This window comes from Leopardus geoffroyi, chromosome A2 (assembly GCF_018350155.1).
Source record: "Leopardus geoffroyi isolate Oge1 chromosome A2, O.geoffroyi_Oge1_pat1.0, whole genome shotgun sequence".
NCBI classification, from domain to species: domain Eukaryota; kingdom Metazoa; phylum Chordata; class Mammalia; order Carnivora; family Felidae; genus Leopardus; species Leopardus geoffroyi.
This window is the reverse complement of record NC_059331.1, coordinates 70,481,977-70,507,882: the sequence shown is the minus strand read 5'-3', so window position 1 is coordinate 70,507,882 and position 25,906 is coordinate 70,481,977. Positions and strand designations below refer to the sequence as shown.

The window sequence follows — 25,906 nt, the reverse complement described above, 5'->3', positions numbered from 1 at the left end:
CAATCCCCAGATATACCTATCAGAGTATCTTAAGAAAATAAGACTTGCTTTGTGCCATAGGAGTGTGTGGTTTCCATAATTTCACTACCAAATCAGGGTCTGTGTCCTCTGTCACAGCACTAAGCTTGGAAGCAATGTAAGCGCTTTGATATGATTGGTTAGAACTAGTCATAAAAAAATAGAGCCTGTTGGGTTTTCAGTGATTCCAGTGTAGATACCCCCTTCATCCTGTCAGTGGGATTCACGCCCTCTGCAGATGTTTGTTGAGATCCTGTAATGCTCAGGGCACCGTGCCCTTGGGAGATATTCAGGGTAAGAAGGCCATGCAGGGCGTGGCAGTCTAGGAAGATAAACTCCGTGCACTGACATCATATGATAGGTTCACAGGATAAATATTATGCAGAATAGACCGCTCAGGAATATGGTATCTTTGTGAGACACAAGCCAGTATTTGTGGACTTGCTGGGGTGGCTCCCTTTCTCCTCTGTTGATCTGGGTGGGGGGAGTGGATTTGGTGAGCTTTGCTTATGCATGAAGAAGAAAAGGCAGAAGGTTTTAGAGAACCTACTAGCTCACTGGAGGACGGGGGAGAGTGGCAGCTCACATCCTGGAACCAGCTCCCCAGGCCAGCGTGGCTGAGTGGAGGAAAGCAGATCTACACCATTGCAGACCTGCTCCTACCTGGGACAAGGGGAGGACTGTGACCTCATCATTGTGGTTCTAGGGGGCTGATGCAGGTTGGAGCAAGACCCAGGGGAAGATACTGACAAACGAGGTGTGTAACTGAAGTTCAGAAGTAGGGCTCCAAGTCCGCCCAGGAACCAGAAGAAACCAAGGCTGAAGCTTAGGGCCTACCATTAGCTCATTTGTGCCTTGAGCTAGGTGAGGGATGTGCAGAGAAGCCGTGGTTTGGGAAACAAAAAGAGGCACCTAGACAGGGCTTAGGAGGCCTAAGGTCTGTGAGATCAGAGTGGGCCACGTCCCTTCTGAGCCTCAGCACTTTATCTGCAAATTGGAATCATATAAAAAGAGGTTAGAGTGGAAGAGAGCCAAAGCATAAGAGACTCTTAAAAACTGAGAACAAACTGAGGGTTGATGGGGGGGTGGGAGGGAGGGGGAGGGTGGGTGATGGGTATTGAGGAGGATACCTGTTGGGATGAGCACTGGGTGTTGTATGGAAACCAATTTGACAATAAACTTCATATATTGGGAAAAAAAAAAACAAAACAAAAAACACTCCTCATTTTAGTTAGTCTTTCTATATAGAGGTGGCCAAAATGTCACTGAAGAAAGCCAGAGCTCCCTAAATGCTGTCTCCCCCCTGGCTCCAATCTTTCCACATCAGGCTGCTGACAGGGCCCATTGGACATGTCCTCCTGGGTAGGGAGGAAAAATAGACTTCACTCATTCATTCAGACATTAGCTAACTTGGCAGCAGCCGCTGTGTTCACACAGGAGGAAGGGTGTGACGAAGACGTCCACACTGCTGCCCTTTCACAGCTTGTGGCACGAGGGGTGGGATGGGGAAGAGGGTCAGAGGTACAAGCTTCCAGTAATAAGGTAAGTAAGTTCATGGTGACTATAGTTAACAATACTTTACTGCATATTTGGAAGCTGCTAAGAGGGTAGATCTTAAAAGTTCTCATCACAAAGGAAAAAATATATATGTAACGACGCAAAGTGATGGATGTTAGATAACTTTGTGGTGATTCTTTTACAATGCATACGTATATATCAAATCATGATGTTTATATCTTCAACTTGCACAATGCTCTGTGTCAGTTATACCTCAGTACAACTGGAAGAAAAAAGGAACTTTGAGAACAATCAGAAAAAAACATAAAAGCCGTGGTAAAGCAGAGTTGTGGGTCTGAAGGAGAGCAAGCAGGGCCTGGATTTCAGGAAGGTCTGAGTGGTGGCCTGAACTGAACGTGGTGCCCACAAGATGAATGTGGGGACGGGGGAGGAATGGGGGCTGCCAAGAAAAGGATGATTCAATGATGGCCTCTCTTCTTTATGGGATATTATGTGGTCACCAAAGTTAATGGTCAAAATCAAGGCCATGTAACTAGCCAGACAACTGTAAAGCCATGTTCAGGGAAGAGGGCAGTGGGTGACGTGTTATTTTGAGTAGTTGATTCCGACTGTGTAATCGCACAAACGCATAGAGAGGGATCAAAGAGAACAGTCAGTAATGACATCGGGGGTGTTAACACGATCTGAGGTTTCTTGAAAGATGGTTTGCTTTAATACTGGTTAATGTGACTAATACTGATTTAAAAAGATAGAAGATGCAGCATTCCATCCAGTATTCCACTGGGAGATACATTTTTCTTCCTTTCCAGCAGTGCATTTATGGTGAATTTGTTGATGGTGTCCTGACTGTTCTAATGTCTCAATCTTGTACCAAATCTGTCAACCTGCAGTGACTCTAGTGGTCTGACTGAATGACCCCAACTGCAGGAAAATGGAAATAGTGGGGAGTGTGTTTTGACAGTTTAATAACCTTCCAAACCAGGGCTGAGACACAAACAGAGCTGCTTCAGTTCTGGGGCAGCCTGTTTTAGAGCCAGGGGAATAAGCATAAGTGTTCAATGTGACGGTGCTTCAGGTATGTGGAGACGGTGATGAGACAGCCTTGCAGTCACCTGTCGCCATCTCTGACCTCTGCAGAGGTCACTGTGTTGCTCTCGGGCACCCCCTTCAGGATGAAATTAGTTTAGAATTTATGTTTTTGGTGAAAGAAAGTAACTGGAAATCTTTAAGTTATTTGTTTTAAAAGTCACAAATGCTTGTGTACTGATACTGATATACTTTTCACAGCTACCAGGGTTCTCCTTACCAGTTCATCCCAATGGCAGAAGGTGACTAGCTGACCAGATATTTAGGGTTGGTGGAGAGGGGTGGTTTGAGATCGGTTTCATCTAGTGAAGCCCAAGAATTATTGCCTCACAGCATTGAGTTCCTCCTTGATACTTTTTTCCCAGAAAGTTCCATGTGTCTGTCTGATTTTCTGCCTGTGTGTCTCACTCTTTCTGCCATTGTTACTCTGATAATTCTTTCGAACTCTGATGCCACCTTTTTTTTCTATGACAACTCAATTGCTATTGCTTACCATTTGCATTACTCAGTTCATGTAAAGTAGATACATCTAGAGTGTTCTCCCATATAAAAATGGGAGTTTAATTTTTTTCCTGCCATTTGAAAATGTGAGGTTTTTGTTCCCTCCATAAAAGCATTTACTATCTTTAGCTACTAGAGATAGATAACACACTTCACACAGAGTGCAATTCAAAAGGAAAGGCATTTTTTATAGCCTGTCCCGTTGGTAGGCAGCTCATGTTGTTACTTTAATAATGACAGCATTCCCATCTATAATCTTTGATCACCCGGGACAGAAACTTCTAGCACAGTTAAGTCTCCTGCTTCTTATTCTGCACTCTGGCAATGACAGACAGAAGACAGAGTCTGAGCACCCAGTCCACGTTCGTAAAAACTGCTCCTACCTCCGGGAGGACGACACAAGTCTGAAGTGTGTTCCTTACATGGTTCCAGCATGCAGAGCTGGTCAGACAGACTGTCCCCACCCCCTTTGCTTGCAGTTAAGGTCCTTAGCTTACCTTTCAGGTCTGCTTCTTCACCTGTCCAGGCCACCTCCCCGGTCTGTCATCGTGAACTTTTCTCCCTGAATTCTTTGAAGTGACTTTAGTCATTTCAGAGTTGAAGGACACACTTGGGTCAAACTAGACAGAGGGCAGAGAGGTGGCAGAGAGGTCCCCAAATGACGGTGTGTACCCACACAGTTTCTTTCTGTCACCTGCCAAATGTGTTTTTAGCACAGGTGCCGTGTGTTAAGTGCTGTGCTTAGCCTCAGTGCCATACAGTGGATATTAAACAGATGACCCCTGCCTCTGGGCTCCTGAAGGACAGCGAGATGGTGTGATGGCAGCAGGAACTCCTGACCTCTGCTCTAGTGGAAAAACATGGAAGCTATAGATCCCACAGTTAAAAATGATGAGGTTTGAAATTCTTTCTCTCTTATTTTACACATTTGGGTCGTCTGTGGAACTTCAGCCAAAATCCAACGTGCATTTTCCATTTGACCTGCCTTTTACCTTTTCAGTTGACCTTTTATAAACTTTTAGTGTCCTCTAATACATTTTCTATTTTTTTTTAGACTTTTAATGTCTCAGGGAGGTACTTTCAAATGATGTGAGATATAGTTTTTCTGTCTGCTGTTTGTTGTATATTGATATTTTAACCCTTACATCTCTGTGGAGGAAAAGCTGTCTGGTGGGAAGGTAGGCTGGCTACTCATTTGAGACCCTTGAAGGTAATCGTTATTCCTGAAAACAAAATGAGCTTAGCACTGGGTTTGTGGCCGACAGGGATGTTTTATTAGCTCCAAAAAGGAGGAGAGAAAATCCTATGAAGTGACTGACAGAATCCTACTGGTCATTGGGTTCGAGCCCGCCTTCCAGCTGATGAGCCAGTTCTCTGTGCTCTGTTCCCCACCCCCAAACTGGCCTCTCATTTGTCACCAGACGCTGCAGTGAAAGAAAGTCAGCTCCAGTGTTACTTTTGCCGTCCGTGGGTGACTCTGCCCAGCATTTTTGTTTGTGAGGCTTCTCCAAACCGGGGCAGCACATGATAAGGTGGGAAGAGGAAACAGCATGTCTGTCCCAGGTTCGGTTGATAACGACTGGCAGAGGGGTAGACAGCAGGGACAAAAGGAATGCCACTATTGAGTTTGACGGTTTATTATACATGTTTGTAGTGTTTACTCTTGGGATTAAGAGTAACATGTCTGCATTCTACATCCGCATCAAAGATGGTAATAAACTTTTTTCAAAGACAAGAGAAACATGGAGGAGTTATAAAAGCAAACTATGATGGCAGTAGAAGACTACCTACAATATATGTTACAGTGACTCTAAATGTGTTAAAGTATCATCAGGTTGTGTTAGAAACCCAACTTCTTACTGCTTTAAAGAGAGATGAAGAACGTAACAGAAAAGGAATAGGAATTCCTTAGGGGGTGTTTAGCAGAGAAGTAGAATGATCAAAGGTGATTTGACAGCAGCGGTGGCCTGGGCGAGGTGGTGGCAACAGAGCGGCGTGGGGTCCTTCTGGGCTTAGAGCTCACAGGACCTACGGAAGAGTTCAGGTGAAGGGAGGGACCTAATCTCTTTATGACTCCGATTTCTCTTCAGAGACGGAGAATAATAATATGTTATGAAGATCAACAGGTACTTCTAAAGTGTCTAGTTCTTGCTACTCAAAGCTGGGGCTGGTGGCATAAGTGCCTCCCTAGGAGCTTGTTAAGAGTGCGGACTCTCTCGTGGTCCCCCAGACGACCTGCTGCGTCAGCATCTGCATTTTAACAAGATCCCCAGTGAGTAGAATCGGACCGCACAGGGGAGTACTAGGTGTTGGATAAGGAACAAAATGCGGGGGCCAGTGATGGCAATAAGTAATCTCATAGAAGCTAAGCGTCAAAACCTGTGGACGAACCATTGAGATCCACAGGACCGGAGTAGAATTTAGTCCATGTGTCTGCTGGGCTGATGTGATGGCCGTTGTTCTTTTTCTGCCTTGTGTTCTAGGATTTGCTCTGTGGAATACCACTTACCACTGAATTCTTAGCAGTTACTTTGGCTTCTGTTTCAAAACACTGTCAGAAGTGAGCAAAACTACTTTCTTCCCTCAACTTCTGATTTATACAACCAGGAAAGAAAAAGTCAAGACTTTTGGTGGAAGGGGTTTTTTTTTTGTTTTTTTTTTTTCCTACTTAACCTTGCTCACAAAGCTTGGTGACACACTGGGGCCCCAGCGTTCACGTGTGTCTCAGCTGTGTTTCAACTGCATCATCTCTATAAAACCCTGACCGGTCAAGATGAAATTATTAGGTACCTAATACAGATATTCCTTTTAACTCCTTCCCCCTCCTCCCAAAGAAGCAGATCAAGCCCCCCCTGTTTTCTTTGTGATAGGTAATACATCCAAGTCAGTTCTTCTTCTGGTTCCCTTCTTTCAGCTTACCGATATTTTTTACCAGCTATTTATCTTTGAAGACATAATCTATGATTTTCTGAATATATACACATATATAAAGGAAGACTTTTTCACACTATTAAGAGAATTGTGTATTGTGAAGACATAACTTGAGTTATATGTATTGAATAACTTCAAGTGTGTGAAACAAACACTTAGAAATGAGAGGAAAGAATGTGGAGTGCCCTTGCATTACTATTGACTTGACCGAAGTATAAAAGTTAATGGAGCACTTAAAAGAATTTATTGAATTGTACACCACAAAGAAAATCAGGGTAGGTTTACAAAAGCAGAAGTCACATACCTCAGGGTCTGGGCTAGGATGCTCTCGGGTTCATTTCTGTCTTCATGCCTCTCTATCAGATCTTGGGAATGTGACTCAGTTTCCCTAAGCTTCAAGCTCCTGACTGTGAGGCTAAGATCGTAAGAGACCTTCTTAGGGTGATTGTGTATGAGTTGATCCGCAGACTCTGCTTAGCTCCGGGCCTGAGGCAACGCTCCCTAAGTGACAGTAATTGCTTCTCCTACTGTTTCTAAACCTTGTAGTTTTAAGAAATCTATAAATGAGCAAATAAGTCATCTGCTCCCACTTGGGAATAAAAGAATACCCCCTACGTCATTAGCTGAGCAAATGAAGGAGAGAAGTGAGGGAGGACCCCGAGGGCCTGGTCTTCACCCCACCACATCCCAAGCCTCCCCACCCAATCTTCCCAACTCAGCAAGGGGCTAGTCTGTTCTGCCAGTTGCTCAGGCTAAAAGCCATCATGACAGTTTCTCCTGTCTGCCCCTCTCCTGCTGCCCCCTTTTATCCAGATTACCATAGGAGCCTCCTCACTAGCCTTCTTGCTTCCCCCTTCCCCAGCTTTGGTCTGTTTCCAACAAAGCAAACGGTCAAAGAGAGGTCCCGGCTTCTACTCACAACTCTCCAGAGGCCACCCCCCCCCTCCCCTGTTCACAGTCAGAGGCCCTTACGGTAGCCAATGAGGCTCCTCTCTGTCTCTTATGTCTCCCCCTCCTGCTACTCTTCCGTTCCCACATACCTCTCCTGCTCCTGTCCTCCCAGCTCATTCCACTCCCACCACACACTGGCCTTTGCTTTACCTCAAACCTACCGGGCTGTGATGTTGGTGGCTTTTGCACTGTGATTTCTTCTGCCTGAAAGACTCTGTGTCCATCTAAACCCACCCCACCATGTATACATGGTGTGCTTCCCATCACCCTCCCCCACTGCACTCATGGTATGCTCCTTCATAACCCTCACCCCAGGTTCACATGGTGTGCTTCCCCATCCTCCTCCTTCTAGGTACACATGGCTGCTCCCCAATCACCTGCCCCCCCCGGCACGTACCTGTGGTGTACTCCTCATCACCTACTGCCCCAGCTACACATGGCTGCTCCCTCATCACCCTCCCCCACCATTTACACATCGTATACTCCCCCACATACATCTCCTCCATCACCCTCACCCCAGGTGCAAGTGGCCCCATGTGGCTCCACTTAGGTACAGATTTTTCTTCGATATATAAAGTACAGTACTATAAACGTATTTTCTTTTCCTTATGACATTCTTCTAACCTTTTCTCCAGCTTACTTTATTGTAAGAATGCAGTATACAATACATATAACATACAAAATATGTGTTAATTGATGGGCTTTGTTGTCATTGAAGCTTCTAGTCAACAGTAGGCTATTACTAGTTAAGTTCCGAGGGAGTCAAAAGTTATGCACGGATTTTAACTGCACAGGCAGTCGGTGCTCGTCACCTTGGTGTTGTTCTAGGGTCAACTGTATTTTGGCATTTTTAAGTCTCTTGAAGGCTTGTCACTTACAGGGAAGAGTTGGAGGGTAAATTACAGTTCACCTGGTCAGTTTCAGCTCTCAGTTCAGTGGCAGCTACCGGTCCTCAACTCAGGCCCCTTGAAAGGCCGCTGGGCACATATTCCTTGGGGAGCTTGCACATAGCAAGCAGGAGCAGGGTGGGCAAAGGGACCCTGTCCTCCAAATATAGGTACTGTGCACTCTGATGGTGTTTGCTGCTACTGACTAAAGAGGCAGGCAGCCCCTGTCACACCTCCCCACGCTGTTGCAAGTGTCTCCCTGCTCTGGCTGAGGTGGCCTCCAGGGCACTTATGTGGCCAGTGCCCTTCTCCCCATCCCTTCCTTTTTCACTTTTTCCCCTTTAAGAGCTAGACAGTAAAGACCAGGATGTTCCAAACCAACTGCATACACCAGAAAAGTTAGAAAGAGAGCGTGCATCCCAGGGAAAAGCTCAGAAATGACCTGAGAAGTCCATAAGTTTATACTTCAGGCTTATTCTCAGCACAGAGACAGCCTACAACAATTAACTTTATAAAATAAAAATAAAAATATTAGCAAAACAACAGTAAACTGTCGGGAAGGAGAGGAGGATGTTATTTCCATAGTTACCACATTATTAGATTCAAATGTCTGATGTTCAACAACAACAAAAATCACAAATCATACAAAGAAACAGGAAAGTATGGTCCATTCAAGGCAAAAATTAAATAAAGAGACTGTTCCTGAAAAATACCTAATGGTACATCTGCTAGACAAGTCTTTAAAATACGTGTCTTAAAGGTGCTCAACAAAAACAAATAGCTCAAAGAACTACAGGAATATGTGGAGAAGGTCAAGAAAACAATGTATAAAAAAATGGAAATATCATTAAAGCAATAACCTAAAAAGATAACAACAAGGAATTCTGGAGTGAAAAAGTACAATAAGTGAAATGAGAAATTTACCACATGGATTCAAATACAGATCTGAACAAGCAGAAGGAACAATCAGGGAACTGAAGACAGGACAATGGAATTGATCAAGTCTGAGGGACAGAAAGAACAAAGATTGAAGAAAAGTGGACAGAGCCTAAGAGTCTTGTAGGGCACCATCAACCAGACCAACATATGCATTGTAGAAGTGTCAGAAATAGAAGAGAGACAAAAAGGAGCACAGAGAATATTTGAAGAAATAATGTTTGAAAACTTCCAAACTTTTATGAAAAACATGAATATAAACATCCAAGAAGCTGAACAAACTCCAAGTAAGAGGAACTTAGAGAGCCACACCAAGGCACATTATGATCAACCTTTCAAAAGCCAGAGACCAAGAGAGAATATTGAAAGCAACAAGAGAGAAGTGAATCATCACATACAGTGGATCCTCAATAAGACTGTAAGCATATTTCTATTTTTTTTAATGTGAGTTTTTTTTTTTTAATTTACATCCAAGTTAGCATATAGCGCAACAATGATTTCAGGAGTTGATTCCTTAATGCCCCTTATCTATTTATCCCATCCCCTCTCCCACAACCCCTCCAGTAACCCTCTGTTTTCCATATTTAAGAGTCTCTTATATTTTGTCCCCCTCCCTGTTTTTATATTATTTTTGGTTCTCTTCCCTTATGTTCATCTGTTCTGTGTCTTAATATCCTCATGTGAGTGAAAGCATATGATATTTGTCTTTCTCTGACTAATTTCACTTAGCTTACTACCCTCTAGTTCCATCCATATAATTGCAAATGGCAAGATTTCATTCTTTTTGATTGCCGAGTAATACTCCATTGTGTGTGTGTGTGTGTGTGTGTGTGTGTGCGCGCGCGCGCGCACGCATGTGTATACCATATCTTCTTTATCCATTCATCCATCGATGGACATTTGGGCTCTTTCTATACTTTGGCTATTGTTGATAGTGCTCATAAGCAGATTTCTTATCAGAAACTATAGAGGCCAGAAGGCAATGAACTAATATATTCCAAGTGCTAAAAGAAAAAAATCTGTCAACCAAGAACCCTGTATCTGGGCAAAACTTTCCTTCAGAAGTGAGGAAGAAACTGGGGTTCCTGGGTGGCTCAGTCAGGTAAGCGTCCGACTTCAGCTCAGGTCATGATCTCACGGCTCGTGAGTTTGAGCCCCACGTCAGGCTCTGTGCTGACAGCTCAGAGCCTGGAGCCCACTTCGGATTCTGTGTCTCCCCCTCTCTGCCCCTCCCTCACTCACCTCTGTCTCTGTATCCTTCAAAAATAAACAAACATTAAAAAATTAAAATTAAAAAAAAAGTGAGGAAGAAACTAAGACGTTGCCAAATAAACAAAAGCTGAAGGTGTTTGCAGCCAGTAGACTTGCCCTGCCAGAAATGCTCAAGGGAATCTTGCGAGGTGAAATGAAAACACACTAGAGAGTAACTTGAAGCCATATGGAGAAATAAACATCTCAGAAAAGGTAAATGCCTTGGCAATTGTAAAAAGTATTATTGTAACTATTGTTTGTAATGCACTTTTTGTTTTCTACACTGTTTAAGAGACTAATAAATTTAAAGAAAAAATGATTATTAGTGTAAAAACTAACATTAATGTAACGTCAGTTTGTAACTTAAAATCTTGTTTTCTATATAATTTAAGAGATGAATGCAATTATGGAAAGAGCCTAAATGTCCATCAACTGATGAATGTATAAAGAAATTGTCTATATACACAATGGAATACTACGTGGCAATGAGAAAGAATGAAATGTGGCCTTTTGTAGCAATGTGGATGGAACTGGAGAGTGTTATGCTAAGTGAAATAAGTCACATAGAGAAAGACAGATACTATATGTTTTCACTCCTATGTGGATCCTGAGAAACTTAACAGAAGTCTATGGGGGAGGGGAAGAAAAAAAAGAGGTTAGAGAGGGAGGGAGTCAAAGCATAAGAGAATCTTAAAAACTGAGAACAAACTGAGAGTTGATGGGGGGTGGGAGGGAGGGGAGGGTGGGTGATGGGTATTGAGGAGGGCAGCTTTTGAGATGAGCACTGGGTGTTGTATGGAAACCAATTTGACAATAAATTTCATATTTAAAAAAAAGAGATGAATGCATTTAAAATAAATAATTATTTATGTTTTAGGGTACATCACATATGAAGATGTAATTTTGTGACATCAGCCATTGAAAGGGAAGGGACAGAATTGTAAAGGAGCAGAATTTGTGTATGTTATTGAAATTAAGCTGGTATAAATTCAAATCACAGTGTTTGAAATTTTTTAAAGTTTTTTTTTTTTTTTTTTTTTTTTGTGAGAGAGGGACAGAGTGAGAGCAGGAGAGGGGTAGAAAGAGAGGGAGACACAGAATCTGAAGCGGGCTCCAGGCTCTGAGCTGTCAGCACAGAGCCTCATGCGGGGCTTGAGCTCATAAACCATGAGATCATGACCTGAGCTGAAGTCAGATGCTCAGTTGACTGAGCCACCCTGGCGCCCCCAAATTACAGTGTTTTAACATTAGAGTGTTTCATATAATCTCCATAGTAACCACAAAGAAATAGCTATACAATATACACAAAAGGAAATGAGAAAGGAATTAAGCATTTCACTACAAAAAATCAACTGAAAACAAAAAAAGATGGTAATGTAAGAAATGAGGGACAGAAAAACTATAAGGCATATAGGAAACAAATAGCATGAACAGAAGTCTTTTCTTATCAGTGAATACTTTAAATACAAATGAATTAAACCCTTCAATCGAAAGAGATTGGAAGAATGGATAAAAACACATGATCCAACTATATGCTGTCTACCAGAGACTTTTTCAGGTCCAATGACACAAACAGGTTGAAAATGAAAGGAAGAAAATGTATTCCATGCAAACAGTACCTAAAAGAGAGCAGGGGTGGCTATATTAATATCATGCAAAATAAAGTTAAATAAAAAAGTCCTAAGAGACAAAGGATATTCTATATCAAGAAAAAATTCAATACAGCAAAAACTGACAGAATTGAAGGGAGAAATAGCCAGTTGTACTATAATAGTTGGAGAATAACGGATAGAAAAATCAGACAGAAGATAAGGAAATAGAGGACTTGAACAAAATAAATGAACTAGATCTAGCAGACATACAGAATACTCTACCCAACAACAGAATACACAGTCATACATACGAAACATTTTCCAGGGTGGACTGCATGTTAGGCAGCAAATGAAGTCTCAATAGATTAACAAAATATATATCATACAAAGTATTTTTTCTGACCACAACATGATGAAGTTAGAAACTGCTAACCAAAGGAAAAATGGAATATTCACAAAATTGTGAAATTAAACAACACACTTTTAAACAACCAGTGGATCAAAGAAGAAATCACAAGGGAAGTTATAAAATACTTAGAGACAAATGAAAATAAAAACAAAACATAGCAAAACTTATGAGTCAGCAAAAGTGATGCTAAAGGGAAGAGAAACTTTATAGCTATACACAGATTAAAAAGCGAGAAAGACTTCAGCAACCTAAATTTATAACTTACAGAACTAGACAAAGAAGAACAGACTAAACACAAAACTAGCAGAAAAAAAGGAAATGATAAAAATAACAGCTAAATGAAATAAGGAAGAAAAATAAAAGGACAAATAAATAAAAAATTGGTTCTTCAAAAAGATCAATAGAATTGACAAACCTTTAGCTAGATGGACTAAGAAAAAAGAGAAGGCATAAATTACTAAAATCAGATCAAAGTGTAGGAGTGCCTGTGTGGCTTGGCCAATTAAGTGTGCAACTCTTGATCTCAGATCTTAATCTCAGGTCCTGAGTTCAAGGCCCTCACTGGGCTCCGTGCTGAGCATGAAGACTACTTAAAGGAAGGGAGGGAGGGAGGAAAGAAATGAAAGTAGGGACATTTCTACCTTCTATAGACATTAAAGGATTATAAGAGAGTGCCATGAACAGTTGTACACCAAAAAAAAAAAAAAAAAAAAAAAGGATTAGCTTGGTAAAAAGAACATATTTCCAGAAACACACAACCTACCAAGACTAAATCACAAACAAATAGAAAATTTGAATAGGCCTATAATTACGAAGGAAATTGAGTCAGTAATCAGAAAATTCCCAACAAAGTAAAGCCCTGAACCTGGTGATTTCACTTGTGATTTTTACCAAAAATTTAAGGAAAAACCAGTAACAGTCTCTCTCAAACTTTCCCAAAAATTGGAGAGGAAGCAACTCTTCCTAACTCATTCTGTGAGGCCAGCATTAATAACCCTGATACCAAAGCCAGACAAAGACACTACAAGAAAAAATTACAGGTGATTATTGTCCCCAGTAGACATTGATGAAAAAACCCACGACAAAATACAAGCAGACAGAATTCAGCAGTATTTTTAAATGACCAAATGGGACTTACTCCTGGACTGCAAAGATTGTTCAACAAATAAAAAATCAGTCAGTATAATACACCACATCAACAGAATGAAGGGAAAAAAAAATACATGATTATCTCAACTGATGCAGAAAAAGCATTTGATGAAATTCACCATTTTATGATAAAATACACTCAACAAACGGGGAATAGAAAGAAATAACCTCAGGGTGCCTGGGTGGCTCAGTCAGTTAAGCATCTGACTTCGGCTTAAGTCATCATCTCACAGTTCGTGAGTTTGAGCCCTGTGTCAGGCTCTGTGCTGACAGCTCAGAGCCTGGAGCCCGCTTCGGATTCTGTGTCTCCCTATGTCTCTGCCCCTCTCCCCCTCTCAAAAATAAATAAACATTAAAAAAAAAATTTTAAAGAAGGAAACTACCTCATCAAAACAATAGAAAAAAAATCAAGGAAACCAAGAGCCAGTTTTTTGAAAAGATAAAATTGGTAGACCCTCAGCCAGATTCATCAAGAAAAAAAGAGAAAGGACCCAAATAAATAAAATCAGAAACAAAGGAGAAGTAACAACTGACATTACAGAAATACAAAGGGTTATAAGAGAATACTACAAAAAATCATATACCAACAAATTGGACAACCTGGAAGAAATGAATAAATTCCTGGAAACATATAATCTTCCAAAACTGAGTCACAAAGAAATAGAAAATCTGAACAGACCAATTACTAATAATGAATTTGAATTATCAATCAAAAAACTCCCAACAAATAAAAGCTTAGGACCCGATGGACTCACAGGTGAATTCTACCAAACATTTAAAGAAGACTTAATACCTATCCTCAAACTATTCCAAAAAATGGAAGAGGAAGGAGAGCTTACAAATACATTCTACAGGGCCAGCATTACCCCAATACCAAAACCAAAGACACCACACACACAAAAGTAATAAAAAAATAATAATAAAGAAAAGAAAACTGCAGATGATATGATCTCATATGCAGAAAATTCAAAAGATTTGGGTCTGGGTGACTCAGTTGGTCAAGCATCTGACTCTTGATTACTGCTCAGCGCATGGGATCGAGCCCCAGGTTGGGCTCCACGCTGAGCGTGGAGCCTGCTGGAGATTCTCTCTCTCTCTCTCTCTCTCTCTCTCTCTCCCCCTCCCTCTCTCTCTCTCTCTCTCTCTCTCTCCCTCCCTCTGCCCCACTTCCCCACTCACACACTCTCTTTCTCTCTAAAATAAAAAAAAAAAAGAAAATTCTAAAGATTTGACAAAAAAAACTTCTAGGTATAATAAATGAATTCATCAAAGTATCAGGAAACAAGTCAACACAAAAATCAGTTAAATTTCTATACATAAGCAATGAATGATCTGACAAGGAAATTAAAAAAAAAAAAACAATTCCATTTACAGTAGCAGTAAAACATAAAATAATTGAAAGTTTAACCAAGGAGGTGAAAGACTTGTACAGTGGAAACTACAAACATTGCTGCAGGAAATTTTAAAACACATACATAAATGGAAACTGATCCCACATGCATGGATTGGAAGACTTAATATTGTTTAAATGTCAGTACTACCCAAAGCATTTTACAGAGTCTGTGCAAACCCTTTCAAAATCCCAATGACGTTTTTTACAGAAATAGAAAAATCCATCAACCTCAGAGGACCCTGATTAGCCAAAATATGCTTTGGGTTCCAGAGTTATGTGCCACAGAATCACGAGTACATTTTGGGGAATGTTTTTGAAATCACCTCTCTCAAGTCTGTGGACACATACCTGTTCTTGCCTGGCCTTCTCTCTCTGGTTTTCACACATGCAGTAAAGTGTTCCTTTTGCCCCTTATGCAGATGAGTCAGAACTGAGTCCGTCTCCTCAGTTTCTCTTCTCCATGGGAGCCTGAATGGTCAACCAAGTCAGTGTCTTGTCAGGACTCACTCTTTTAGCCAAAAGAGCAGAGATCTAGCAAATGTCTGCTGGCGTCGCTACCCAGCCAGGGAGCCTTTAGCGGCTCAGTGAGGGTCTATCCTCTGTTCCTGCTGCCCTTCCACCTCCACCACACTCTTTCCAGCATGTTCCATCCATGTGTTTGTCAAGTGTTTTCACCCAAGGGTTCATATTCCTGACGAATACATAATTTATCCACCGTCTATCTGTTCTATTTCTTTAATATCCCAAGTGCCTCTCCAACTCCAATATTTCAGTCCCGTCCTAATTCCCAGCAATATCCAGGAGCTATTACTGTAAACATAAAAAATGCCAATTAAATTGGACACACTTGGGCGCCTGGGTGACTCAGTCGGTTAAGCATCTGACTTCGGCTTAGGTCACCATCTCACGGTTCGTGGTTCCAGCCTTGTGTTGGGCTCTGTGCTGACTGCTCAGAACCTGGAGCCTGCTTTGAATTCTGTGTCTCCGTCTCTCTCTGCCCCTCCCCCGCTCATGCTCTGACTTTCAAAAGTGAATAAACATTAAAAAATGGTTTTTTTTTTAAATAAATAAATACATAGGACACACTTGCCAGTGCTTCTTATTATCCTCCAGTGTGAGTGGCCCTGATGCACAGATACACAGCCCGATGCAGCCCCATGGCCTGTGACAGGGAATTCAGGTCATCATTGAATGCCTCTGTCCTCAGGAGTGATGGGCAGGGTTGGTGCAGGCTTGAGGAGCTGGGACAGCCTTTTCTTCCTATCATATCAGAAATAAGTGTTTCTTAGGAAACTGCCAAGTGTGCCCAGCACAGCAGAGCGGGGACAAAGTCCAGAGCTACGGCACCAGTCATCCCTCTTCAGCCGTTCATCTCACACATTTACGGAAAATCACATGCCAAGTGCCATTCTGGGCGCTGAGGGTTCGAAGATGAATGAGCCTATCCTCATGTGCAGGAGGCTCAGAAAATTACACTGCTCTGGAGGCAAAGAAGACAGGGTACCTAATCCAGCCAGAAAGGGAGGGGCAGGCGGTGAGATGGAGCTTCCTGGAGTCGGTGATTCTGGTCTGAGACTTGAAAGACAAGTGGGATTTAGCCACACAAGAGGCTAGGATCGGGGTGGTGTGGAGACGGAGGGGTGTTCTGCATGTGGGACAGCCAGGAGATGCTCTCTGGTGAGGGTCAGGGAAGAGGTGAGCAGGATACAAGCAACCAGACTCTTGTTAGGAAGGGAAGAATAAGGCAGGGCGATAAGAAACAAGACTGAGGTAGGTAAGAACCTGATTATGGAGCGTCTGTTATCCCTCATAAGGGAACTTAGCTTATAGTCCCGTGAGTGAACTGGGGAATAGGGTGACCTCGACCAAGAGCGGGAATAAATATAGGAAGTCTGAGTCATAGTGGAAAGGTTGAACTGCGTGCCTGCTCTTTAGGCAGGTTTGAGAGACCTGCCTAAACCTTGAGGAGATGGATGTAGGAAGTCAGGATATGGGCTCTGATTAAACTGAGAATGCTGGCAGGAGCCCTGGAACTCGTGAGGGCTACCTCCAAGTGGGGGTAATTACAAAGACACGTGGAGGCTGTTGGGAATTGGGACAGCCTGGGGCTGGTAAGCTTTCCACGTCTCGTGGGTCACATGGTCTTCCTGAGGCGATCTCCCCCTCTCCCTACATGTTCACTCCAGTCTCTGCTGCCAGCCAGATTCTTCTGCATCTCAAGTAAAGATTGGCCCAGCTCAGTTGACTTGTGACAGGATCACTGTTAAGAAGGCTTGGCCGCCAGACCATCTTTCGGCATAGGTGGGATGGTTCAACTTAGGATGAGCTACTGTCAACTGACATCTTTAAGATGTTCTTACTCACCTTTGCTGAATCTAGAGTCCCTTCTCAAATCGTGCTGAGACTCTCAATGAGGGAAGAGATGATGGCATTAAAGAATGCAGTGACTTCATTTCTCTGGAGACAAGACGATGTGCCAGGGATCAGAGTGCAGCCCAGGTGGGAAGCCTGTGTCATGACAGTTCTTAGTCAAGCCCTTGATTTGGAGGATGGAGATCACAATGTAAGCCCATTAGGTCACTAGTCTTCTCTGGTTTTCCCATCCCTCTCTAGCCTGAACTTCCAACCCCCTGTCCATCACCCTCTTGTGAGAGACACTTGTCCCAGCGGAAAGAGACTAGGCTTTCCAGTACACTCTTGTGTTCAGTCCTGGTGCTTCCAAATATCTGCTGTGGGGCTTTGGCAAGTTACTTCATCTTCCTGAGCCTCTGTGTCCTCAAGAATATGTATAAAATTCTATCGGATCCCGTTTCCGTCCCCTTACTGTCCCCCTACCATACCCATATAACATGTATGCATACCCATGTGTACATACATGTAATACAAATGTAATAGACATTGGCATTGCAGACGCTCAATGCTTGAAACAGAAGGGGCAGCTATGAGGCTGACATTGTCTAACTCACCTCTCTGAATCCTTTCCTCTCTGACTAGTGTAGAAACAGTCTTCCTGTAACTCCAGCTTCTTCACAGAATTCTCTGTATGTTTTCTTTCTCTGCACCATCTGCCACGAGCCTTCAGGCCCGAAGGGCTATTTCTCTTCTCCCGTGTCCCACCTGCATAGGGTGAAGAGATGGTACCTGGCTTCCACCCTTGTTTGTAAAGTCCCTTTCACATTGAACTCCATGCCAGTGGGCTCTGTCACTCCTTGTCACTATTTTGCTACCATCTGTGGCCATCTCTTCTCTGAGGATTTGGGAATCTCTCTGCTCAAATAACCTAGCACCCTGGTTCACTGCATATAGAGGTTTGCTGCTGGGAGCACCCCACTTCTCCTTCCCACGCAACCATGGGTCCCCCTGTGCTCCTTCTCATAGCTGCTGCCTGTACAGGTCTGTTTGCACATTCAACAGAACAAACCCGTGCCCTCTTGTGCACCAGGCTCTTTGCTAGGCAGTGGGCTGCAAATGTTGAACCAGACCTATGAGGTCCCTGCCTTCACTGAGCTTATATTCTTCCTGGAAATCCTTTCTCTTTCCTGTAAATGTGTCCCTACACCCTTCAAACAACCGCAAGCATTTTCCATCCTTAAAAATACGTCTTTCTTCTTCCTGCTTCCCTGTTAGCTACCACCCACCCCCTCCTCTAGTCGTCTCCTTCCGTCCCCTGAACAGCCTTTTCCCCACTGCAGTTCGTGCCTGTCACTGTGCTAAAACTACCTATTGGTGAGAAATCCCAAATACCAACCATATCCACTGAAAATTTGTAGTTCTTATTTTGACCTCTGTGAGGCATTATTGGAAAGTACCAGTCACTTCTTCCTTAAGGATTCTCCTTTCCCTTTGCTGCCATGATCCAACCCCTGCTTCACTGGGTGACGCTTTTTCTCCCAGTCTCCTTTGCGTCCTTCTCCTCCACCTTCCATGCTTTGTGTTCTGTTCTGTCTTGAACGTTGGTCTTTGCTATGGTTCTCTTCTCAGCCATCTTTTCTCTCTCCCTGCACTCTTCCTGGGTGGTGGTAACCAAATCTATGTTTTTATTCCCACTTTTACACAGGAGTCTGGAAGCTACCTCAGCTCCAGCAGGCCCAGCATGAAGCTTTCATTGGCCTTACCCTTCCCCTGCACCCTCTCTTTCCCCTGCACCCTCTCCTTCTCTGCACCCTCTCCCCTGCACCCCTTTCCCCTGCACCCTTCTCTTTCCCATGAATGCTCTTTCCCCTACACCCTCTCCTTGCCCTGAACCCTCTCTCCTACACCCTCTCTTTCCCCTGCACCCTCTCCCCTGTACCCCCTCCTTCTCCTGTACCTCTCATTCCCCTGAGCCCTCTCTTTCTCCTATAGCCTCCCATTCTCTCCTCCTTTCCTGCTCTCATAGTCAAAGACTTTCATCTGGTCTTTTCCAAACCAAAACAGTTGCTTGGCTTTTTAAAATCTTTAAGTAACTTTTTATTTGCATAAAATATACAGGGGTCCAGAGATAAATAAGTCATAATCTCTATCCGTGGGAAACTCTTGGTCATGGCTGGTCACGGGCTTGTAAACAAATGCATCCCAAGCGTGTGGGAGATGTACCGATAGAAGCAGGTGCTGTCTTTTGGGCCATCCAGGTGTGAGATAAGGTGGCAGTTGATGAAGGTGGCATTTGTGACTTATTGCTCTCCTGCTGACACCCTGGGCATCTTCCCAGTAATCTGACTTTTATTCAGTTAAACTGTGGCAAGACAGATTTGTGGGGGATGAGGAAAGGTGGAGGGTGGGGGTTGCCCTACCCAATCAATATGCATACAGGGATGACTTCACTGACACTCCCAGTATCTTTATGGCTTAAATGAGGCCTAACTCAAATAGATCTGAGTCTACCCACAAAATTAGCCTAGCCCAGGACATACCCAAAGCTCACATTTTTTCTCTATTTATATATTCAGTATTCTGTAGTGTTATCAACATGATCAGTGTAAGCATATCTAAAAAATAGACTCTACAACAGCAGATCAAATATTTCTGCCCATTAAAATGAGAGTTCAGCTAGATCTGGGACAGGGTGGCCAGGTTGTTCCCTCTTGTCTCCTTCTTCGCTCTCCACAATACCATGTCCTGCACCTAGGCCTGCATCCCATAGCCTTGCCCTTGGAGAGACGCTTCTCTTCCGACAATGCCAAAGACAAATAGAGATTCCGTAGATGCATCCACCCACCCCTCCGGCTTCTGCTCCCATAGGTTGCCTCCCTGTCCATGAACTTGGGCTCACCCGGATGACAGGTAATCGCCACCCTGATAAAATGTTAACCCAGCAGAAGGGAATGGAGACCACACTTCAGAATGTACCTCAGCAAACCGGGTTCTCAAGGGGCTTGTGGAGCTGCCAGTGATAATTCTGGCCAGGAGTCAGGAGACCAGGGTCCTCCTGCGGTAGATAGTTGCAAGCTGGCCTACTTTACTTGCCTGGCTTTCTTGACTCTAAAGTGTGCACGGGGTGGTCTGCGGGTAAGTTTTCAGCACATGCCTGTCCAGCTCTGTGCAGGGCTTCCTTGGTTTATCACTCAGGCTCTTGTTTAGCGACACTGGAGGCCCACCCACCCCCAACATGCCTGATCCCGTTACCGTCTGTCCCGTCGCATAGCCAGCCTGGTGAGTCTGTGTGTGCCCTTTCATCCGTCTGCACCCGAGGACAGCAGGAGCGCCATGAGGCCAGGGACTCGCGCAGGGCTCATGCTTGTCACCTATCCCCATATCTGGGCATGCTAGCCCTCCATACGTGGCAGCCGAGTGAACTGTTGGCGTGGTGGTTCTCCATGGCCCCTTCAGCCTGGCCATGCCCTGGCCGTGATGGGCAGTAAGTTTTTTTTCTGCTGTCTCACATCCGCTCATCTGTCTTTTCAGGGGCCCAGCAGCCGGGGCTGCCATATTACACGGACCCTGGAGGACCAGGGATGAATCCTGCCGGGAATGCTATGGCGATGGCTTTCCAGGCCCAACCCAACTCACCCCAGGGAAGCACAGCCTACCCACCGCCCCCTTCTTACTGCAATACGCCCCCGCCCCCATATGAACAGGTGGTGAAGGCCAAGTAGCAGGGTCACCTGCCTGTGCGACCTCACAGGGGAACAGGGAGGGGCACTGTCACTCCACCTCTGTCCCCATCAACGTTTGCTTCCAGGAATTGTCTTCTGAGCCACTAAGGGCAAATTCCTCTTTGATACCTTCAAATCAAGCACAGCCCCCTTTCAAGTGTTCCATGGAGGACCGATATTTGAATTCACCCTGTGTCTCCTCTGTTACTTCTGTTTCTGATGTAATCCGAGCTCTGGCAGAGTGTGGACAGTCCCCGAGGGTTGACACCTTAGACCCTCGGGGAAGAGACTAAGGAGGATGAGGCAAGGCAGGGCTGGTGTGTGCAGGAGAATACAAGTGAGCACACGGAAGGGACCGCTGCTAGCCTCGACAGCTTCCTCCCAGGCACGCAGCAGGCAGCTCGTGGAAACGAGGCCCCACAGGCTCCACTCTTTGAGCCCCTGGTCCTGTGGGCCTTCCTCTTCAAGAAGCCGTTAGACTTGTGGTGTAGAAGAAACTTCTTAGCACTTTCTATCTCCATTCACTTCCTAAGAATGAGGGAGGCCGCCCTTCTGCACAGCCAGGGCTGGAAGAGCTCTCTTCCTCAAGATGACAGGATCCAGAATCTGGCCAAGTTGGATGTCTACACTTACCTGAAAATGACTAAGGAAAGTTACTTAAGTTTATGAGGAATTTCTCTCTGCCTCAAACTGGGACATTGCATTTTATGAGCTCTTGGTCTGACTTGGCAGAAATAAAATATTTCCCCGTTTTTTAGTGAGTTTGCGGACACTCCTGTAGAGAGAGTCCTGTCCTTTGAGGTCAGACTCAGAGTGTCTTCTCGGACCGGCAGCCACCCTCTGGCTTTGTCATGACCAGAGGTCTCCACACCCTTCCCCGAGGCAGCACCGGCAGTGGGTGGTGATGGACATTTGCAAAGCAGAGAGGCACATCTGGCTGGGAAGTCACATCAACCCCTGGGAGAGAGGAATCCCGGCAGGGTCTGGCCGGCGGTTTTGAGCCTGGGGCAGCAGGCCCCTGCAGTGGTTTGTTTGATCTCAGCAGGAGTGTGTGTCTGACAAGGGGAAAGCTTGCTGGAAAAAAAAAGAGGAATGCAAAATCCCAGGACTGCAGGAAGATCTCTTCAAAAAGTACAGAATAGATCTCACTGACAACTAAATCAACATTAGAATAGAAGATGTGGTTGGAAATGCAAATCCTGTCTAAGAAACAGATCTCACCCTGGGATCCAACAGTAGCCCTAGTCACCGGGATGCAGGGAGGTCCTGTTCCTCTGCAGTTAGTGATGCTGACAGTGCGTTTAAACCCAGATTGAGATCTGACCCGTTGTGTATAGGAAGGCAGAGCAGCCTAGCCAAGGTGGGTAGATCCCTGTGTGTGTTTAGTAGTGGGATAGGGTGGGGGGCAGGGGCTTATTTTTGTAATGAGCTAATTGGAGCCTCTTGCGAAATTGTTACGCATTGAACTTGAGCAATTTTGTTACTCATTGAACTTGAGCATGGGAACATCCCGCTGCAGTGGATGCTGAGTCCCCCAGACTAGGAGTCCCTTTCCTACTGGGATCTCTGTATCAGGGGAGGGCGTGAAATCGGGATGGGGCCGCAGCGACGGCTCTGACTTACCTTCCCTCTAAAGATGGAGAGTCTGCCAGCCTCCCAGGGAATTCCACAGGAAACGCTTGGAGCCACACGAACACCGTTGGAAACAGTTTATAAACACAGATGCTGCTGCTGGTGTCTTTCAGCCACCCTCCTGTGACCTCCGAACTCCTGTCCCGGACTGCAGTTCCTCCCCACACTGGAGTCCTGGATTCAAGTGAGACAACAAAGCACAACGTTGCTGTTTACAACCAAGGACAACCACAGGGGTCCAGAAGGTTCCTCTTCCTCCAGGTCATTCGTTTTGCACTTTTAGTTTGAATTTCTCCCTTCCCTTTTTTTTTTTTAAATAAACACAGTAAGAGATGCCCCTGGAATTGGATCCGGGTGCAGTTGAATAGGCACCCAAATATCCATGACTTAATTTTGTTTATCTTTTTTGATAGCAAATGATCTCAGAGACTGGATGATCTAGGTAGCGCTCAACCGCTTTGTATTCTGTGTGAAGAAAAATTTCGTTTTCCCTTGAACCTGGATGAGAACCCTGCTACAGTGAACACCCATACTGTGTGTAGAAATTCCACTTGTGGTGACATTTCCTGGCCATTCTCATTTCCTCTGTGCCGTCAGTGGACTGTGTCCCCCTCCCGGAGTGAGTCCAGCTCCTGGCGTGTTGATGTCTTAGAGAGTCAGTGGTTAGGAGTAAACCGGGAGCCAATCTGTGCTTGTGTTCTCTCTGCAACATTTGGCTTCTTTCGCTTTTCTGTTCTCTTTTGATAGGGTCCTGTTTACTATGTATGCAAAATAAAAAATAAATTTGGGCACGTGCTTTGATTGTTTTTCTGGGAAGGGGAAAAGCAGGTGGAGATGATGTTTCTAATGAAGAAGGGCGTACAGAAGGTCCGGCTTCAGCCCGGTGGGGGTGGAGAGTCGTGGGGTGGGTGACCCATTCAACCTCAGGAGCCCCAGAAATTAGATGCTGTCAAAGAACATTTCAGGAAGGTTTGGTGCACCAACATATTTGAAAAATCTATCTAAGGAAAAAATTACCTGAAGTGGAAAGGCAGAAGCATTAATGAGCTAAACTCACAGGTGATACCAAGGTTAGTTATCCAAAGGGCCTGGATCTGCTTTCCATAGGTAGCTGATTTTAACGATGCTGCTCTGTGGGGTCAGAAACTGTATTTCTGTCACAGATCTATGGAAGGATATAGTTGCTACAGGCAGGCTGCATTTTAGATGAACCATTAATTGAGCTGTTGTTTATAAAGAAGCATTTTGTCTGAAAACAGGACAGGAAATAAGCCAAAAGAAGTCACGCAGCTTGCTCATGGTGAAGTCTAGGCTAATTTACACACCTAACCTGGATACCTCATCAGGTCGTCAAACTTCCCCCAGTAAACTGGAAGCAGCCTTATTTCCAAGTCAAAGGTCATGACTTGAGAATTGCAAACTGACTGACTGCTCACTTATAGCTGTTCCTCCCAAATTTCACTGAACCTCAAAAAAACCTGTAGTGGCTTTCACGGTGAAAACGTACAAGAACAGAAATTCTGAGTGATTGCTGAAATAGAAGATGGCAGGGAGGATTGGTTGAGAAAACTTGAAGCTGAAAATGTTCAGAGAAGGTGGCTGGGGAGGTGAGAGCTTTACAGAGACTCCACAGCAAGGCCAGCAGGTGCAGAAGGCAAGCATGGCCAGGGCGTGCACCTGATGGGTGTTCTGGAGAACAGCTATGCCCGGGGTGCTGTGTTTTCTGCCCCTGGCTCCCAGGTGAGGGGAATAGCTAGCTGCAGGAAGTGATGGCCCTGAAGCCTGCTTTCTCACAAAGGGGGCGCTCTGCATCGTAAGGTGTTGGGAGGTGGGCTACCCACCATTAGTTAACTTTTACAAGTGAATTAGGCATTTTCGAATGAATCAGTCAATGAAAACACTTTTAGTCTGGGCTACCATCCCTTTTCCATGGTCCCCAGACCTTGATCCAAGGTCATAGGGAGATCCCTTGCAAAGTGGAGATTCAAGGACGTGGGAGAAATCATGACCCAGGCACCAGCACCCCAGATCCAGAAGTTTTCTCTGGCACCAGAGGAAAGGAGCTCAGCCAAGCTTTCTCCTGTCTTGTCCTACACCAGGCTTTCCACCCACCTGGCCAAGCATCTCAGCCTTAATAGTTTGAGTTCTCAACTTCTAATCTTCTTTGAATGCCAAAGAGGAGAGCACAAAGTAGACGTGAAGGCAACCCACATGGGCATAACTACGCGATGTGGTATCATGTGCTCTGAAGATGCACCCACAGCCTTGCTCAAGTCCTGAGTCTGCTGTTTGTTAGAGGTGTGTCTTCAGACAAATGCCTTCAGTTTCAGTCACTCAAATGATCGCAAGTCTGTTTCCTCAACTATAAAACAAGAATGATACCACCTGTTGCTTACACCAGGCGTGTCCCAGGCACACTGTGGATATTCAACAAATGTTTAAAGTCCTCTGTTCTCCCTCATGCTCCATTTCCTTGAGGAGGAAAAATTGAAGCACAGTGGGAGAGAAAGTGAACTCCCACCCAATCCTTTGTCCATCTGTCAGCAGATGAGACCCAAGGTGTAGGGGAGAAGATCTTTGAATACATTCTCCATGTATTTTCCATCTTTCAGACAGACCTTGATTACGTGACGATAGACGACAAAGGATGTCCCATACACCACCACCCCACATGTCACCGTAGTGTTCTCCTTGTCTTAAAATGGTGAGTGATGCTCAGTAATGGATTTTGAGCCAGTCAGAGCTGGGAAGGAAAAACCTGGGGCAACCATCTTTTTTCCTCACCATTTATTTAAGATGAGATTGGTGAGGACCCCAGAATAAGCCATGAATTATATAAGCAATCAATTATAAGCAATCTCTTATAAGCAATCGTATTACATTGGGTATTTCTTTTGCTGTCTCCTGACCCCCCACAACTTTTTACCATAATGTTTTTGTTTTGGATTGGTTGTCTTGCACTGTCCAGGAAAGATCCTGCTCCATTTCTGGACACAAAGCCCCCTCAAAAATGGTGTGGTGGGTGCAGGGATGATGATCAACATGCCTGCCTCCCCTCCACCACCCCTGAAGAAAGGTGAAGGGAGGGAGTTCTTGTGCAGGTCCCAAGAGTGTAATGAGGGAGAGGAGCGTCACTCCATCCCTTTTCATCAGTAACAGGAATGCTGGAGAGAGCTGTTTTCATCTCTCTCTCTCTGGACTCTGGAAATCACAAACAACACCGAGGCCACCACACCCCTGGTACTTTTAGATGCCTTTAGATCGATATTCTAGCCCAGCATCATCCATCAAAGCATACTGGGAGCCAAATATGTTACATTAAAATTTCAGTAGCTCTTGGGGCGCCTGGGTGGCGCAGTCGGTTAAGCGTCCGACTTCAGCCAGGTCACGATCTCACGGTCCGTGAGTTCGAGCCCCGCGTCGGGCTCTGGGCTGAGGGCTCAGAGCCTGGAGCCTGTTTCCGATTCTGTGTCTCCCTCTCTCTCTGCCCCTCCCCCGTTCATGCTCTGTCTCTCTCTGTCCCAAAAATAAATAAAAACGTGGAAAAAAAAATTAAAAAAAAAAAAAAAATTTCAGTA

The 25,906-nt window shown here is 44.5% G+C and overlaps 1 protein-coding gene and 1 long non-coding RNA gene across 2 annotated transcripts in view; one reads left to right on the top strand and one right to left on the bottom strand.

Annotated features, from left to right (window-relative positions):
* Positions 1-23,116, top strand: part of VOPP1 (VOPP1 WW domain binding protein) — a 111,174-nt gene extending 88,058 nt beyond the window's left edge. Inside the window, exon 5 of the mRNA XM_045494315.1 lies at positions 20,506-23,116. Coding sequence (XP_045350271.1) covers positions 20,506-20,696 — 191 coding nt within the window. The 3' untranslated portion in view covers positions 20,697-23,116. The remainder of the gene's footprint in view (positions 1-20,505) is intronic.
* LOC123606228 lies at positions 15,685-17,155 on the bottom strand. Its single transcript, XR_006716179.1, has 2 exons — positions 16,987-17,155; positions 15,685-15,882 (listed from the first exon to the last, which is right to left on the bottom strand). It is a non-coding gene; the product is annotated as an uncharacterized LOC123606228 (long non-coding RNA).
* Positions 23,117-25,906: the final 2,790 nt, after the last annotated feature.